We start from the raw sequence: 20,017 nt of genomic DNA on the forward strand, positions 1-20,017 counted from the left end.
TATTTATTCATTTATTTTTTATTGTGGTCTCACCTTGTCTTAATAAAGATGCAGTTTTCCTAGATCTGTTAAGTATTGTAATTTCATCCTGACACAACATGATTCAGTCCAGCTTTCCTGAGAACTGGATGATTATTACATAACATGTAATAACATAGAGTCTGTGGAAACTTGTGAGAACATGTATGGATACTGTTTTCACTGACCAGTTAAATTTTTCAAGGATCATGGATTTTATACCATATGTTAGTCATCTATGTTTATTGATCCTGATAAGTATTCTTTGGCACTTTCTTAAGTTTATAGCAAAAATCTTCACACACATCACCCTTGTACTTTTAAGTCCTCTCATTCTCTTCCTGTGCATCCCTTACATTATACAATTAAATCTTTTTCTTTTATTGTTTTATTGCAACTATAAAGCCTTCCTTGTCTTCTAATTTTTTCTGCAATTCTTTCCAAGGAAGTGAATCATTCCACAGTGATCCTGTGGTCGTTAAATCTTATCCAGTGAAAAACATTTATACTGTAGTATTTATGATCTTACATAGTTTTGATAGAATTTTCTCTGAAAGGCAAGATGCAAGAGCGCAATCAGTTAATGAAAGAAGAGAAGGCATTGAGGCTTAAGGAACTGAAGGATGAGATGCTGAAAGCTGAAAAGAGAAAGCAAGAAGAGAAGGAGAAGGAGGCTGAAAACGACTGGAATATTGCTCAGGAACAGCAAGAGATAGAGAAGAGACAGATAGAGCAAGAAGAAGCCCTAAGGTATGTTTGCATGTGATTTGTTATTGTATCATTCATCAGTAAGTGGGAGATAAAATAGTAAGCATTAGTGAAGTTAATAAAGTTTGCTAAAAGAGAGAAGAGTGCATTTCATGTAAAGAGAGATTATAAGGTTGTGTGCAGAGATAAAAGTTGAAGAGGAATGTAAATGGAAGTGAGATGTGGTGTTTGGAAGGAATGAAAGTAAAGGATTGGTTTTGATAGTCAGTATTATAAAGTTGAATGTTGACAAGAACATGAAATTAGGCTGAAAAAAAAAAAATCATGAGTTAATGTATTTATCAAGATTCCATTTTGTACTAACTTCAAATTAAGAAAAAAATATTTGGAAATCTTGAGAATGTGATAAAAGAAATGACAGTATGGAGATAGAAAAGAAACTCTGTAATAGAATAATGGTAATAGCAATCACATATGCAGGTGAGAATGAGTTATAATATGTCATCAAGATCAAGGATCAAGGTTATTGAAATGAGTTACCCAAGAAATGCCTATGGTGTGAGAAGACTGGATAGTGAAAGTTATGAAACTATATTAACAGAGATGATATGTTTAATCAAGATCTAGTGAAAGAATGAAGGCTTAACTGCCTTATGGTGTTTGTATGAAAAATATTTGTGCTTAATATCTGAGCTCACCATAATTTACCTTTGGAATGTACATATATCCGCAGAGCCCAGGTAGAGCAGTTTTACCAGCAAAAGATGAAGGAAGCAGAACGTGCTGAAGCTATTGCTAGATGGAGAATGCAGAGGTGCTCCCTGAGTGCTGTCCGAAAGCATCACATTCAGCACACTTCCTGGCCCCCTGTTCCAGAGGATGCATCATCCAAGAATATGGAAGAAGAGATACTTGATCTTGCATCACCACAAACACCTGATTCCTTGCCAGAACAACCTGAAACACCAGATCGGGAGCAGGTCCTTTGTGGTGGTGCTCTAAGGCGGCCACGCAACATGAATACAAGACCAGATTCACAGATGCAGCACAGGCCCAAGGGATGTACCTTTGCACCATACCACCTTCAGACTGAGAAGAGTGAGGACCTCCTGAAGGAGAGCCCCAACCAGGAAGTTTCTTCAGTATCTGACATGACAGCCTCTTTAATGAGCACATCTTCGGATTTTGTGGATACACCTTTTGATGAGAATCTCCCAGATTTTGAGGCTGACCCCAAGATACAAACAATTCCTGAGAGCAGTGTTGTTGAAAATGAAAACTATGCTTACATGAAGAGCTCCATTGAGGCAATTTTGTATGATAATGGCAATGGCAATGCCAACCTCCCTAGTGGTACCACCACTGAAACTGTGAATGCTCCCCCTATTATGCTCACAGAATCTCCAGATGCCAATGCAAACATTCCAGAGACAATCACTATTCTTGAAACAAGCCAGAATGAAACCCAGCAACAGAACATCTCAGACCATAGCAACACAGCAACCCAGAACTTGAATGAACTTGTACTTCAATTTAGAGAGAGGCGTGCTCAGGCTGCAGCTATCAAGGAAAAGGTGCTTAATGAGTACCACCAGACCACCACTGCCAGCAAGAACAACATGAACATCCTCAGGTCTAGAGCCATACCCTCCTCAGCTGCTGCCAGGAACAAACAGCGAGTCATGGAGACAGAGTTTGGCATGGCAGACACAGAGCTACAGGAGGGAGGAGGCTATGGTATGTACAGCCGACAAGTGTCCAACACCAGCACCTGTAGCTTCCGCTCCTGCTCCTCAGAAAGGCCAACATCTTCCTCCACTGCCTTCACCACTCCAGATGAAGAGAGGCCCATCCTTATTGACCAGGTAAAGACTGTGTTCTCTTTTTTTTGTGGCTCCCTTCCTGCTGCCTCAGAGCTTAGGTGACTCATCTTGCCTTTCTGGCACTACTGTTCTCTTGCTCACTCTTACCTGAAAGTGAGCACTCTGCATCATGACAGTTTGATGCAAGATTTCCTTCTGTTTGCTTTCTTTGTCTTTCTTCTTTACTTCTGTGCTTTCAAGCTCTTTTCTTCTTGTCCTTGTTTTTCATCACATTTGTTATCATCTTACATTATACATATCAACATATATTAGTATGACATTCCCAATAAATGCAGTTGATCATTCACTTGAGCTTTTGCCAAATAAATGTCATAATCATATTTTCAGAGAATCATTATATAATGATTGAGTAAGAATGTAGAATATATAATTTTCAGTCTTTCATGAAATTGGTCTGTCAACTTACTAACACTTTTTTCTTCCTTATATCTGTATATCTTTTGTTTTGTAATTGTTGGTCATAGTTTTCATGAATTTTGCAGGTACAGTCATGCTCAAAAGTTGAGTAAAATGCTGCAGTCATTTCTACTGTGCTTAGTGTTTTCCTCAGTCTGAATCCTTTGATCTGCTGATAGTTTCCTCAAAAACCTGACATATAATAAAGTGTCGGCAGATGAAAACTTGAGATAAAGGTAAAATACAAAACACAGTACAAGTGAGTGTGGCAGGTTATATGACTACTGATCATGATTGCACCATGAAAATATTGCTCCATTTCCATAAACAAACTAACTACAAATTATTTTATAATCTGCTTTTTTTTTTTTTCTTTTCATGCCTGTTCAATAACATTATGCAATCTTTCTCATCTAAGAATACATGATGGAAACAATATTTTTCATCAATTTTTAGGTGTCAAACTTTGAAAATTGTTAGTAGCACAACTAATATGCATTATTGTGTATCATGTCAGAGATTACAATAACTGGTGACATGGTTCTGTGTTCTCCTAGGTCTGACTTAGCCAACAGTCAGAAGGTCTATAGATGATGGCCAGAAAATTAGGAGCACTAGCCCAAGAACCAGAGTTTGATTACCATTGCATAAACAAATACAACTCATAAAAATTCTCTCTCCAATTTGTCATATTTTCATGGACACACTCAAGCTGAAAAATGACGATAGATCAATCAGAAAGACATGAGCACTGGCTTTAGGAGAATACAAAAGTACTTACATGTGACATAAAACCTAACAAACCCTTACTCATACATAATCCAACAAGTTAGCTAGAAGTAATATTCCTCACTTATGGTTGGCAAGGTCTGTAAGGGATCATGTCACTGCATTGGCTGTTGAGAACCATCATACTATAGGCCCTTCTCCATCCTCCTTAACGCTGCAAGGTTGGTGGGGAAGTGTTAAAGGAGCGCGGCCGCAGCATTCATGGCCACGCCTCTGATGCGGTCATTCATAAGCTGCTGTGGAAGAATGTAGGTTGTTCAACTCCCTCTCTCCCTCCCTCCCTCAAGGTTGTTGATGTTGTGCACCTGTACCCTGATTGGCATGGCACCTCACACTCTTATAGTCCAGGAAAGCTGTGTATGTGTGTATAGGGGTGTGTTTGTGTGTATGTGTGCATACCTCACAACAGTCTTGAGAATAACATGATGGACTCACAGTCACCAACTATTGTTCTCCTCAAGAGAATCTAGAAGTCATATAGTCTAATCTGTGGGTTAGGGTGAGACCTTTTGGCACAGCAGATCTTGGTAACTGATTGCTATTCAGTGGAAACTTCTTCACCTAAGTGGAACACAAACACCTATCCTCCCAAGTGACATTAATGCTGAACTAATTATGCAGTATGTGTGTGTTTGTGTCTTTGTGTGAAGGTATGGATGAGTACTGTGCTTTATGTGTCAGGAATTAGAAAACTAAAAAATTTCTTCTGTCACTACAATTCTTGTCATTTTTGTCATTTCTTATGACAGCTGTTTATATATATATATATATATATATATATATATATATATATATATATATATATATATATATATATATATATATATATATATATATATATATATATATATATATATATATATATATATATTTTTTTTTTTTTTTTTTTTTTTTTTTTTTTTTTTTTTAGCACATGCACAGTCTCACTACTTAAAGATTTGATTTACTATTTATCTATATATTTTGTTATGCATGATTTTAAAGTCTAGTAGTCATGATACTAATAAGACACGGTGTTAAATAGATTGATAGATGAGTCCTCAAGTCTCTGCATCTTACCTTGTGTTACATTACAAGGGCAATTAGATATAGAGATAGCTCTCCCGTTCATATGCCATATGCTGTGATGGAAAATGAGGATTCAGGTCCTACCATATAATATCACACAAATATAGGACTTGAACATTGTATTTTTGCCACTTGTTTAAAATCTTGAAACCTTCCTCACTAATGTCTTGTAAAGGTAGTGACAATGACTGAACTGTCTCCATCCCTTACATCTTACACTAGAATATCTATCAGAGGTAGCAGATGTACACTGAAAATCTCCACCATCAGGACAATTCTGTATCTTTAGTTGTTGGTGATATGTAGTACATTTTGTCCTCTGGTTTTGATACAGTTAACTGTTTAGCCACAACTACAAGTCTTCATCAGTTCTTATATAGTTTTGACCACAGCTCAAATTCAACATGAACTTCTCAAAAAGAATTTTTGCCAGGAAATGCAGAACTATTTATAGTATTGAACTGATTTCTAGATATGATTACTTTGTGCAAGCAATAGTGACTTCTCTTAGCAAGGGTTTCCTTAGGAATCTTTTCTTCTAAAGCTGGAGATGAACCTCACTCACAAGAACATTGACAGAAATGCAATTGCTAATTAGAAGTATCACCTGCATGACAGCAAGTTTATTAACGACATAATTGAATGAAATTATACTTTTTTTTTTTCTTCCTATAGGTAAATGCTGATTTTCTTCTATCAGTATCTAATTTTTCATATATCTGTCATGATACTTGTTCTTGGAATCTATAAAGGGATGATTTACATTGTTTTTTCATTAAAACAGTATTATACCTAATCTATAAAAGTATATACATAGTATCCCAGAAAGATTCATGCATTGTTTCAATTTTTAAAGCTACCATCACATTTTTAGAATTTACAAGGTGAGAATCCTTCCTCAGTTCTTTTGCCTCTGTAACATACACATCCAAGAGTTCTATGTTATGAAGGAATTCTTCCCTAACTTTCATACTGTATATGACAGATGAGAATGCTGTTTTGTTTGTGTCAGGACTTTTTTTGTTTTAACATATAAGATGGAATCATCAAGTAAGTAAGAATGGTGAAGCTTTATATGTATTATGCTAAATGTATATTTGAGTGATACCTTGACCATGTTTGTGTTTCATGTATAGTTAGACAGCCAAGGCAATTTTATCTGTTTTTTCATTATCCAGTTCATGGTAGGTGTTGCATGAGTATTTAAGTAAAGCTAAATTTTTTTATTTTCTTGTGTCCATGCATCACCACACTGCCTTGAGACGCTGCTTCTGTGAGTCTTTCAAGTCAGATATTAATTATGTTTGCAGGTTCTTTGGTTATTATAAGCTTTTTATGCTTTTATGCTTTACTGTCATTTTGTATAATTAACCCTTGCCAAAACGATAACAAAACGTTCATGTTGTTTATGTAATTTTGCTGTCCATGATAAGTAAGCTGGTTTACTAATCTATCAGTGTTATTTGTGTTATGATGTCAAGAAAAGCAACTTTCATACAGCAGTATATTTAGAGTAATGCTGAAGAGTTCATATGATTTAGTATTGTAGTTAAAACCAGGAAGATTTTATTAGTGAGGTTTGAAGGAATGTAATTTGTGATTGCCATATATTTTAGACACACATGTTAGCAGTGTCATAATACCACTATTATCAAGGAATAATTTATAAAACAATTTTAATTTTCTGTCAAAAACAAATGATATATAATAATAATAGCTTGACAAAATACTTTATGATTTTCTTAAGCCAAAAATGAATACAAATAACCATAAGGATTCTCCACACCATTATTATTGAGCCACTCAGTCAAAGGAAGATGAAGACCATTAAACATGACTTTGTTGTCTCAAGGTTCTGAAAATATGTTTTCTCCCCAGGATCCTACCCCTCCCCCAAGTCCCTGCACCCCCCCAACTGAGGTCACCCCTATCAAGGACATGGTGGAGGCCGCCCTCAAGAGTCTTCCAACACAGCACAAAACATCCTGCTATGACCTGGAGTACATGAAGCTGATGGGTGAGAATGATTGATGATGAGTGCTGGTGATGAATATTCCAAATAAATTATCCAGGACACACTGAACATTTGACTTCAAGTTCTTTGTGAAACTTAATGTTGCTTATTGCTTGTGAAATTTCTGGCACTTATGGCATATTCATTTATAGGAAATAGTTGTTCAGGATTTCATTTTATTCTTGCATTATTAATCATAGCGGGGCACAATAACAAAAAAAAATCAAACACAATGACTGATAAATTGATAACAATAACCTTATCAGGAATAACCAGTAATTGATAACTGGCGATAAATTTATCACCTGATAACCGATAACCAATAAATCAATAAATCCAAAATTCCAATACTAACAATAATAATATTGATATTTTAAATTTAAAAAATCAATAGACCCAAATCTTTATTTTTATCTTGATCTTAGAAAAATTAGAAAACCTTGTAAAAAATTCAAATTCAGTATTTATCCTATCTTCAGTAATGAAAAGTATTGTTTTAAGTAAAAGAACTACATTTGATTTTGAAAGTTCAACATGCTCATGTTCCAAAAACTAAAATTGATTATCACTAGCTTGGAACCAAAATTATCGGTGATACTGATGAATCGATAACACAGGAAAAATAATTATCAGATAACAGATAACCCAATATCATTATCATGATGAATTATTGCGATAATTGATTGTGATAACGTCCACTTATGTTACTAATAGGTTATATGCTATCACTTGTGGGAACAATGTTTCATCTTCAGCTCCTTTCAGTTACTATTAAGCTATTTGCCCATATTACATTGAACAGCTTAACTTCCATAGGTGGGTGTTATTGTGACAATGATATCGAGTTATCAGTTATCCAATTATTATTTTTCCTGCATTATTGATTCATCGGTATTGCCGATACTTTTGGTTCCAAACTAGTAATAATCAATAATTATAGTTTTTTGGAACATGAGCATGTTGAAGTTTTGAACTTTCAAAATCAAATGTAGTTGTTTTATGTAAAAACAGTACTTTTCATTAGTGAAGAGATAGGATAAACATTGAAGATTTAATTTTTTTCCAAGATTAATTCAAGTTTTCTAAGATAAAAATAAAAATAAAGATTTGGATTTATCAGTTTTTTTTTTTAATCAATATCATTATCAATACTACTATTGGAATTTTGAATTTATCGACTTATTGGTTATTGGGCAATAAATTTATCATCAGTTATCAATTGTCGGTTATCACTGATAAGATTATCATTATCAATTATCATGATAAATTTTTTTTTGTTATCACACCCAGCTATGTTAGCTTCTTATCACTTACTCTAAAGTTGTTTGTTCACATTCTAATTTACAGTCTCACTTAGTACTAGTTATTATAAAGTTATTGGTAAATGTCACTCATGGTAATCTCAGCTTTTATCACTATTTATAAAACTTTTGGTACTGTTTTTGCTTGACAGTCTCTGCTCCTGTCAATTATTATGAAGTTATTTGCACATATTTTTATTTGAATGCCTCAGCTTCTTTCAGTTATTATGAATTTTTTAAACACATTTTCCTGGATTGTCTCAGCTCTAGTCAGTTCTTATAAAATTATTTGCACACACTGTACATACTTGAAAAGTTTATCCTCACCAAAATGTGTGGACAGTGTGCAATATAAGTGTTGTTAATTTATTGTTATCTCCACACAGACCAGGAACCTCTGCTGGACATCACTGGTAGTGCTCTGAGGGGCAAACCAAACACTCGGCCCTCCACTACCATCACATCACCATCCACCTCCTCTACCATCTCCACCACCACCACAGCTGCACCCTCAACCCTGGAGCTCTCCTGTGTTCCAGTCTACTTCATCCGCTCCATCAGAATGCACCTTACAACACAGTGAGTAATTTCTTTTGCATTTTTCATTGGGAGAAGTTTTGTTCTGCGGTGGACTTGGAGAGGCTGATTAAGAAAATGATAGGTCATCATTACTATAAGTGACATGACTAGTCTTGTGTCATGGTTCATTTAATCTCATTTACCTCATGCTTTACCTCATGGCTTTACTAGTAAGAGTTTCCACCCTACTTATGTGAGGAATGGGAGTCTCTGTTTGTTTGGCTCTCTGATTTTAACAGTTTTCCATGTAGTCATATCCTCCCTACCAGTATTTAGGAGAGGGGATAGATATGGTCTTATTCACTGTATCTAGAAACTAGAATCATTCTGAACTTCAGTGTCATGATGTGCAAGCTGCATGTATCATTTTACATATTTATCCTTGTTACTATTATCTCCTCATTTTTTCCCAATCTACAATATATACACAACACATTACTATACCAAGAAGCATTTATGCCATCTCTTACAAGCAATAATCACAGTGCATTACAACTTCTTTCTCTTGTTAGGGCTGAGCGGTGTACAAAAAAAAATCAAACAGCCTAGTGAGGACCTAAAAGTCTTTTGCTTTTTTTTAATTCTCTTCTAATTCCTTGCAAAATTTCAGGAGTCGGTTGGTGAATGAAAGCTTGCTGGCAGAGATGCTGGTTGAAGGACGTCTTCTTGACCACTTCAAAGCACTGCGTTCCCTCCTGTTGCTGCACGATGCCCACTTTGCCCGTGCCCTCACCACCAACCTCTTTGGGAAGGTACTGCACTGGGAGAGAGAATTCTTGACTAAAATACCTTTCTTGTTCTCATAAACTAATCTCTGACATCTGTATTTTATTTGTTATTCTCTTGAGATATGCTATTAGATTGGTGTTGCGTTGCTTACATAATCTTTAACCTAATTTATATATTTTTTTTCCTTGCCCCAATCCTCAGCTGGAGCCCAACAGCTGCCCTGCCACACTGCTCGTCCCCAGTAGGCTCAACAACATCCTGTACAAGTCTGTGGCAGAGTCTTGTTGGAGCAGCAGTAGCCAGGCAGACAATCTTTCCTTTGCCATTACCAACATCCCACCTGCCTTCTCTCATAACTGTGAGTCTCTCAGTATTTTAGTTCATAAGCACTTTGGGTCTCATTAGGATTGTTTTCAAAAGCCACAAAGGTGATTATTCAGATCCTCATATGTATTTTTTTCTCATTCATGGTGCAGACATCATATTAACCTATCAAAAGGTTAAAACCTTCTTGAAAATTATAACTTCCTCATGTATTCTGTCAAAAATAGTTAAGATAAGACATTAGAACATTTGACAGAACAGTTATTAATCTTAACACAATCTGATACTGACATATACCAGTCAAACCATGTACTTGTTTTAACACATGGATTTTTTTTGTATATATTTTGTCATATATTCAATCAACTGTACTGAGTGGTGAACTTCTCTGCATGAAAACAGAAATGGGTGTCAGCTGTGTAAATCTATAGTGTAAGTGATGTGCATTGTAAGTCCATTTGCACTCTCTCTCTCTCTCTCTCTCTCTCTCTCTCTCTCTCTCTCTCTCTCTCTCTCTCTCTCTCTCTCTCTCTCTCTCTCTCTCTCTCTCTCTCTCTCTCTCTCTCTCTCTCTCTCTCTCTCTCTCTCTCAAGTTTTAGTAGAACTGATCATTAGAATGTGTGATGAAGAAAACCTTAAGTATGTGCAGTAGCTGTGAGTGGCTAATCTGACTGTTTCTTTCCTCCCAACAACTACCATGAGCAGCAAGTGTGGTGGATTGCCTTGAGCTGAGGTACCGTGTGACATGGCCTCACAACCTTGTGCTGGACGACTCCACCCTTGCTTCTTACTCCCGTGTATGGAGTTTCCTTGCTTCACTCCACCATGTCATCTGGGCCTCAGATAACCTATTCATCCACATATCCTTCCTTAGTAAGTGATCCAGTTGTACTTATTTTCCACTGAGAGGCTACACTTATTCAGTCACACATTTTCACCTGGAGATATTCCTTTATCATCACAAGTAAAAAGAAATTCTATCCTCCATTGGGGCAGCAAAACTCTTTTGATTTTAAAGGGATGAGAGTTACCGTATTTTACAGCTTATAAGACGCTGCACCGTGGAAAACGCACCCTAATATTTTAAAGAGATTTCTAAGAAAAAAAGTTATTCTCATACAAGAACACATTCACCATAAACCCGACCACTGAACACTAAAACATAAAAAACAAGGAGTCTTGGCATATTGTACAACTTGTAGCTTGTATGCAATAGTATAACTAAACCGTTTCGATGAAGTAGCCATGGGTGATAATTTCAGGACAAAAGTTTGTGATACGTGTGACAGCCAGGTGGTAACTGATATATTTAATGGCAAAAGAGTGTGAGCAAACGTTTTGTTTATGCTTTGAACATAGTGTGAGCAAACATTTTATATATTTCGAGCATAATAAAAGCAAACGTTTTATATGATTCGAATCAAGATCAAGAGGGGGAAGGCCGCCGCCTGCCGCTGCCAGTACCATAATAAACAGAGCGTGCTACGGGGCAGAGGTTATGCTTAAGGCTAAGCTTGTGGTTCAGCTCCAGGAAGGATTATGATATTGGAAATACTTGTAACAGCAAAGTAATGAGTTTACATCATATAAAAGGTTGAATTAAATAGTACTTAATCTAACATCATAGCATAACGACTCATCATACAAATCCACGTCGGTATCAGTCAAGTTTACAAGCTCCCTTGAGCCTGGGTGTTGCCTCACAATACAACATTCATCTTGGAAGATGCACTAGTATTTTTCAGGGTATTTTTTTTGGAAAAAAAAGTGGGTCTTATAAGCCGTAAAATACGGTACTAATGAAATTTTGTGGTAATATGTTGCTAGTACTTTGTTTTATCATTGTATAAGGGAACTAAAAATAATGTTAGATGAAAACAAAGGATATCAAAATATTTTTCTGTAGGTTTGCATATATTCACCACTCAAACTTTATAATTAAATACATCATACAGAAATTACACCCATTTGTTTTCATTTAGAAGCATATGTTACCCATGTAAAATACTTCAACATTTCAGTATACAAGAGCAGTGTCACAAGACCATTAATCAGTGAAAATATAACATAATACAAGTCATATAATGGCAAGAACTTTTTTTTTTTTTTTTTTTTTTTTTTTTTTTTTGCTATATTAGGTTTGTAAATCTTTATTAATTTTTTTTTTCTTTTTTTTAGCTATATATATTAGGTTTGTAAATCTTTATTAATTTTTTTTCCATTGCAAAGATAACATTTTTTTTTATTTATTTATTTATTTATTTATTTTTTTTTTTTTAGACATGAAAAACAGTAAACTTTCTCTCACTTTAGAGAATTAAGTTGACACATGAAAAAGTCCACATAGGTTTTCAGTCAAGTTTTTAATGGTGGTGTGTAGAATTTATGTAGCTACCTTATTTAACAATGTCCATTAATAGTTTTTAAGAAAAAAGAAAAGTAGAGATTCTTGATTTAAAAAGTGATAGAGAACAAGATAATGCCTTTATGATTAAACAAATTGGCATTTACATCAGCTGCTAACTCTGTACAAGGGCCTTATCCGTCCATGTATGGAGTATGCTTCACATGTCTGGGGGGGTTCCACTCATACTGCCCTTCTAGACAGGGTGGAATCAAAAGCTTTTTGTCTCATCAACTCCTCTCCTCTAACTGACTGTCTTCAGCCTCTCTCTCACCGCTGCAATGTTGCATATCTAGCTGTCTTCTACCGCTATTTTCATGCTAACTGCTCTTCTGATCTTGCTAATTGCATGCCTCCCCTCCTTCTGCAGCCTCGCTGCACAAGACTTTCTTCTTTCTCTCACCCCTATTCTGTCCACCTCTCTAACGCAAGAGTTAACCAGTATTCTCAATCATCCATCCCTTTCTCTGGTAAACTCTGGAACTCCCTGCCTGCTTCTGAATTTCCACCTTCCTATGACTTGAATTCCTTCAAGGAGGTTTCAAGACACTTATTCATCAATTTTTGACCACTGCTTTGACCCTTTTATGGGACTGGCATTTCAGTGGGCATTTTTTTTTATTAGATTTTTGTTGCCCTTGGCCAGTGTCCTTCCTACATAAAAAAAAAAAAAACTATCTTTCCAGCAACAATAAATGCAATCATATTTCTGTTGTATTACATTTATTTTTACTGATAGATTGTCTTGTGACATAAAATATTTATGAAATACATACTGCTTTTTATATAGGGATGAAATGAAAAACCTAAGTACAGTGTAAAAATGGAAAAAATTTTATTCTTATGGGAAAACAAAGCATACCCTCTAAACTTTCTGCTCAGCAATACTTTTTGCATGACACCAAGACCTCTCAGTTTTGAAGAAGCCCACTAAATACCATACCAATATGAAACCATTATGACCTTGAATCAATCTTGTAAAACTACAAATTATTTATTAAAAACTACATTGCATTGAGATATAGACAGAAATCTCTATCTCTACCTATTCACTATACTTCACGATTTCCACTGCTTCCTTTCAGATCGGCAGGACAAGGAGGGCCGCCTCTCTAGATCTCCACAGTTCCATCAGATGTGTCTCCACCGCCACAAAATGCACCACTTCCTACTGGCACTCCAAGCATATGTCATCAGCCAAGTGAGTGCTGCTGCTACTGCTGCTGCCTTCTGTTACATTATTTAGAACTGTCAAGTTTTGAAGAAAAAATGTGATGAAAAGACCTACCTGGTATTGGTGTTCAGGAAAATGGGTATTTGATATATGACAGGAGAGAGAGAGAGAGAGAGAGAGAGAGAGAGAGAGAGAGAGAGAGAGAGAGAGAGAGAGAGAGAGAGAGAGAGAGAGAGAGAGAGAGAGAGAGAGAGAGAGGAGAGAGAGAGAGAGAGAGAGAGAGAGAGAGAGAGAGGAGAGAGAGAGAGAGAGAGAGAGAGAGAGAGAGAGAGAGAGAGAGAGAGAGAGAGAGAGAGAGAGAGAGAGAGAGAGAGAGAGAGAGAGAGAGAGAGAGAGAGAGAGAGAGAGAGAGAGAGAGAGAGAGAGAGAGAGAGAGAGAGAGAGATGAAATTTTAATAGTGAATTAGGAGGATAAATTATAAGCTTATATGTCATCAGAGATATAAATGAAAGTTTTCCCATTCTCACTCTTCTGCTAACACATTTAAGAATGACACTGAGCTATAATGTATATATTATTTTGTAAATACTGTTCGGGTGCAAAGGGTTGAAGATGCAAAGGTGTCAAAAAGATTATTGTCAATTGTCTTTTTTCTACAATACTCGTCATAAGTATCAAGCCCCCTGGCTTGGGGGGCGTTCAGTACTTATGGCAAAAAAAGCATGGTCCTCTTGAGAGTGAACCATTTTAACCAAAAGTATTGGCCCCTGCCATGATGTCACCACATCCCTCATCTTTGTGCCACTGACTCATAGCTGCCTCTCAGTATGCCTTGGGGTACATTGGAGAGCAGTAACTTGTCGTGACTATTACATAATAACATCTTGTGATAATTTATTCTGTTTGCTACTGTGGCTAAAATGAAAGAGTATTCATCTGAGACCATTGTGCAGATGGTGAGCCTCAAGGAAGCAGGTCATTTAGTTAGAGAAATAACTGAGCAGTTGGCAGTATCCAGGACAAGTCAAGCATTGGTTATGGCAGTTCAGGGAGGAAGGGAATCATGATACACCTGAGCCTAAAAAATGGTTTGGGTGCCCCTGGAAGACAACTAAGAGGGCTGTTACTATCTTAAAGTGTGTAGTGGAGTCTGATGCCAAGACCACTGGACACTTAAGACAGTAACAGCTTTCTGGGGTGCCTGGACCATTTTTTAGGTTCAGGCATATCATGATTCTCTTCCTCCCTGAACTGCCATAAGCAATGTTTGACTTGTCTTAGATATTGCCAACTGCTCAGTTATTTCTCTAATTGAATGACCTGCTTCCTTGAGGCTCACCATCTGCACAATGGTCTCAGATGAATACTCTTTCATTTTAGCCACATTAGCAAACATAATTATCACAAGATGTTATTATGCAATAATACATCAGGATGTGGAACAAGTCGCAGCAGGTTACTGCTCTCCAGCACATCTCCAGCACACCCCAAGGCACACTGGGGGACAACTATGAATCAGCAGCACGAAGCTGAGAGATGCGGTGACATCATGGCAGGGGCTGATACTTTTGGTTAAAATAGTTCACTCTCAAGGGCACTATGATTTTTTCACCATGAGTATCGAACCCCCCCAGTCAGGGGGCCCGATATTTATGACGAGTACTTTACATACGTAATTGTTTCTGTTGTCATTACAACTGTGTGCCTTGTTCAGATTCACCAGATCAGCTGGAGCAGACTTGAAGAGAAGCTGCATGCAAAGGTGACCTCCCTTGACCACCTGTATTCCCTGCATGCCTCCTTTATCAAGGCCATCATCTCCAGGTAAGGCCCAAGGTGCTGGCTGGCAGTCTGTAGGATTCTGGTATCATCAAGAATAAAATCATTTCACTGAGCTTAATGTGATACATTTTTCTTTTCTTATTTTTGGATTGTTTTATTTATTAATTTTATTTGTATTCATTTTTGTTTATTTATTTATTTTTTTACTTTTTTATTTATTTATTTATTTATTTATTTTTTTTTTTTCCCCTCTCATTACTTGCTTTGTTTGTCGAGAAGTCTCAGTCTGGCATATAGATAAACGGCATCACCTTCTCACTGAATTTGAATTTGATGAAGGTTTATAATGCATATGTCTCAGACTCTATTTTATTTCCTTTGCATTGATACTCTTTGTTTTTATGTATTGGACTGGGTTCCATCAGTTAGTATTCTCAGAGAAGTTGCCTCATAATATTTGGGAGAAGGTTAGTTTATTTTTAAAATGACATACAGATGAACTGCAGGATGAAGATGGAAAATGAAGAGTATCAAAAAATTTCCAGAATAAAAATTGGCAATCCAGCTAAAACTTGTTCCTACTTAATATTTAGGAACCAGCAGCTAATTTTTTGAAGTCCTTGGCATTTGTATGAGAGAAAGATAACTCCTTTTTCTCTCTGTAGGTGCTTCCTGACCCAGAATGGGCAGGTAGTTCACCAGCTGATCAAGGAAGTGTTCTCCAGCACACTACAATTCTGCTCCCAGTTCTTGGCTCATCCATGGGTGCCAGAGGATGCTGATGGGACAGTCATGGTGCATCCAGCTTTCAGTGCCCTCAAAGACACCTTCCAGGAATTTGAGTCTCGTGCTGCCTTCTTGCACAAGTGTGAGTTATGTTCTAAACCTTCTTTATGGCTATTTTCACTGCTTTTCTTCCTGACTAAATCAAGTGTGAATGGTTACTACTCCTGACTTTGTCTATTTTATATAGACTCTACTGATTACTTATACCTATATTATATGGTTTAATCTTTTATATATTTAGCCTTGATTAAAAATGCTATAATCAAATAAAAACACCTTTAAGAGAAAATATGCTGTGTTGCTGAGAGCAACTTTTCCATTAGATTTTTATTACCAGAGCTTATAGGTGTAGTGGTTAGAGTACCACTCAACCAGCAGTTAGATTGTTAGCCATGTCAAGACAATTAGGACCTATATTTTAGTTGTTTGGAACTGGTACAGGACCTAAGTCAGTGAGTTGTGACCTTTCATCTTATCAAGACTGGGCATGTATGGTGCTGCAGGAACAGAAGGCCAACAGTTCTGCTGTGTGTGTGTGTGTGTGTGTGTGTGTGTGTGTGTGTGTGGTTTTACTACAACAGGCCAAAAAATGAAAACGGAAAGTATTGAAAATTATTGTTAAAGTAAAATAAATTCATGCTTTTTTTTTTCTGCACTTTGTTTTCAAAAGAAAAGGAATACACACAGTAAGCTTTATATCATGGTATGCCATGCATTACCATGATACTGGGTTTCAGCTCAGTTAAGTACAGACACAAAGTGAAAGTAATTACTTTCTTTAGTATGATAAATGAGATGAAGATGGCAGTGTTATAGTGAACAGACAGTTGATATTGAACAAACTCCTTGTGGGTCATAGTGGTCATTAAGGCATGTCTGGTAAAGGGTCATGTGCCTGAAGTCCCTTGTCACAGGTACAACCTCATTTCAGCTGCATCTTCAATCTAAGCTTAATATCCAGCTTAACTTGTAGATAAGTGTTATAGTGTAAAAAAAAAAAAAAAAAAAAACTGCTCCTGTCATTACAATATCTTAAAGATCAGCTTTGTTTGCTAGGTTATTACATAAGAATATGATGATGTGCCTTTACTTATTTCTTTAGTGACATTTAGCTGCTGAATTCCTTGCTCATTAAAGCCTTCTTAGATAGAACAGGAAATTAACTTGAGGTGATGATGGGACTGTTATAAGTAAACATCTTTATTCTTTTCCTCCTCAAAGCCTTACTGGAGGATCAGGAGGAGAAGCTTCAGGAGGTAATGGTGTGTCTTTGTGTCAGCCATGTTAGCTTGCTTGACCTCAGACTCACAATATAAAGATGCACCCCAACTTGGAATATAGTTTAGAAACATCCAAAGAATGCATCTTACTGCTGCACATACTTGCATGCAAAGGAGTCAGCTTTTGGAACTTTATCTGGTGTGAATTACCGCCATCTATGTTCTTGGTTCGTTAGATAATATTCTCCAATAATGACATTATGATTCTGCTTGCAAGCTGTAAGTGTATTACATAAATCAGTGAAACTGCTGTATGAAAGCTTCATCACTTCTAGGAACAAGTTTAAGTGATGAAAGTGACTTAAATGAGTGCTTTAAAGCTTTTATGAAAGCATGATTGTTGTTTCTCAGCAAATATAATTAAATACATGTACATTACCTTAAATATGAATAAGAGTATGCTGAATGTAGTAGAGAATGATAGGACATCTGACATTCTTGCAGCTAGTAGAGAACAAGGAATGAGCATATTAGGAAATTTGGATTAACCTGTGAGGAAGTGCAGGAGGCAGTAAGGGAGATGGAAGCAAGATAAGGTGCAATTTTGGATGAGTGTGCAATGGAATGTTTGAAAAGTGGCTGAGCAACTTTAGTGGTTTGTAAGATTGCAAAATTGTGGGATTCATGAGCAGTATGGTGCCATCTGACTGAAGGAGTGTGGGTGTGTGGCTTCCTTGTATAAGTTAAAGTGTTTGCTGTGTCTAAAGTATCTGCTTGTTGTGTTCCGCAGTGCTGGTGAGAGTTGGGCAGCGCGTCATGACAAACTCCCACCAGCAGCAGCTTCTTGCCCTGCTGGATTTCAATGAGTACTACACAAAGAAGAAAACAAGGAAACCAGAAGGATAACCCAACTCTCTCTCTCTCTCTCTCTCTCTCTCTCTCTCTCTCTCTCTCTCTCTGTGATAGATGCAGATACATAGATCACCATTCCTCAATACTGGAGTCTCTAGCCATTCCTATAAAAGTATAGACCATTCCAGTTGAATTATCCCAATTCAAAAGTTACCTATATAAAGCAGTGCTATATATAGTATACTTAGTAATATATAGTTGAATCATAGTAGGGATTATATTCGTTAGATATATTTATTTGATCTCAGCAGTGTTAAAAATAAGTGTTTCACCTCAACTATTTTTTACTGTTATTCCATTGTTGGCTTGATTTATTTTTTCCTTGGCACCTTCAAACATCATGCCATATTTTCATTATGCTTACAGAGTTAAGAGACAAGAGTAAAGCAAGTTAAAGACTGTGTGAATGAGTATTATTTTACCCCATTTCATTCCCAGGTAGCTAAAGAAGAAAGAGCATTCTGGAGAAAGAGAGGTCAAAGTTAAATGATGAAAACAAAAGAATAATGATCTAAGGAAATGAAAGGAAAAGACTAAGTAAAATGATAAATCAATTATATATCTTGGCTGAAATTTTGAAAGATTTGGAACCATTCACTGATGATGTATATACCTTTTACCTTACAGTGTGGCAAGTTTCTTGCAAGAAGTACACACATACACACACACACACACACACACACACACACACACACACACACACACACACACACACACACACACACACAAGTTTTAAGACACTTGTCCTTCAATTTTGGATAATCCATTTGGTTCTTTCAGTCAGGGATTGGCACCTCAGTGGGTCTTTTCTTCCTTTTTGTTGCCCTTGGCCAGAGGCCCTATTACATGGAAAAAAAGTACAACATAACTGGGCTTTCAAACCAATAATTAAGAATTACAGAAATCTTCCTTACCTGTGCTCTTTAAGAAGATGCAAAGCTGAGGAATTGTGTGACCTCTGTCATAATTACTTCTAAGTTTTTAGTGGATACAGTAACAGAAATATGTATACATACTGATTGATTTGTAGAAATGACATCCAAGGTAAGATCATACTTCAAAGGCATTATAGTGAGGGAGGAGGAGACGGTAACAGAAAATTCTGTAGTTATAGGAAGGTTTTGCATTAAAATTGTCAGTTTGTTCTTTATGACAGTGAGACAATATGTATATAATTTAGTGATATCAGGTAACTTTTAAGGTATGAGTGTCTTTGGAAAGGGGAGATGAATTGACTAAATAATCACTTCATAATTATTCTTAAGGTCCTGTCTTTTGTAAAGTTAAGTGATGAATCAAATGTGTGAGGTAAGTTGTTGCCCAGATAAGATTACAGTAGTATAAGTAAGGATAAATATGGACATAATAAAGACATCTTAATGTATATATATGGTAGAATGACTGTTTTAGCTTGATAAAATATGGTGATGTTCCTTCATAAGCACAAATTGGATATGCATTTTTAAATTGTTAGTGAGTCATAATATACATATAATTCCAAATGTTTTAACATGAACTTTTGTCATTTTCTCTCTTTATTTGTAAAAAGTGTAAAGTTTGTGTTCTGAAACATAATTATTCGTCTAAGTAAGCAAGGCACCAATTGTATTTTTTTTTTTTTTTTTTTTTTTTGTAGTTCAAGGTTGGCAATATTTGAGTTAGTCAGTATCTTGGTTAGGGCCAGATACATAGAAGATGGAATCGTCTGCAGAAAGAAAACACTTTAGACCATCTGATACACAATCCAAATCATATATATATATATATATATATATATATATATATATATATATATATATATATATATATATATATATATATATATATATATATATATATATATATATATTCTTATTCATATTTGGTTTGTGAATCAAATAATCCTGGATACTGACAAATGCTCAGTTATTTCTCTAACTGAATGACCTG

The 20,017-nt window shown here is 36.1% G+C and overlaps 1 protein-coding gene across 5 annotated transcripts in view; it reads left to right on the plus strand.

The window, feature by feature from the left end:
- The window catches only part of LOC135113782 (gamma-tubulin complex component 6-like), a 50,362-nt gene extending 31,871 nt beyond the window's left edge, over positions 1–18,491 (plus strand). For 3 of the 5 annotated variants that reach the window (XM_064029395.1, XM_064029388.1, XM_064029368.1), the window contains exons 15-26: positions 576–768; positions 1,460–2,591; positions 3,956–4,042; positions 6,741–6,879; positions 8,564–8,756; positions 9,367–9,508; positions 9,687–9,843; positions 10,515–10,682; positions 13,299–13,414; positions 15,103–15,212; positions 15,836–16,038; positions 17,967–18,491. In XM_064029395.1, the coding sequence (XP_063885465.1) occupies positions 576–768; positions 1,460–2,591; positions 3,956–4,042; positions 6,741–6,879; positions 8,564–8,756; positions 9,367–9,508; positions 9,687–9,843; positions 10,515–10,682; positions 13,299–13,414; positions 15,103–15,212; positions 15,836–16,038; positions 17,967–18,082 (2,756 nt within the window). In that variant the 3' untranslated portion in view covers positions 18,083–18,491. Of the gene's footprint in view, positions 1–575; positions 769–1,459; positions 2,592–3,955; positions 4,043–6,740; positions 6,880–8,563; positions 8,757–9,366; positions 9,509–9,686; positions 9,844–10,514; positions 10,683–13,298; positions 13,415–15,102; positions 15,213–15,835; positions 16,039–17,177; positions 17,213–17,966 lie in introns of all 5 variants that reach the window. The other 2 variants (XM_064029374.1, XM_064029380.1) reach the window with 2 other exon arrangements.
- The last annotated feature ends 1,526 nt before the right edge of the window (positions 18,492–20,017 follow it).

Source organism: Scylla paramamosain, chromosome 2 (genome assembly GCF_035594125.1).
Source record: "Scylla paramamosain isolate STU-SP2022 chromosome 2, ASM3559412v1, whole genome shotgun sequence".
NCBI lineage: Eukaryota > Metazoa > Arthropoda > Malacostraca > Decapoda > Portunidae > Scylla > Scylla paramamosain.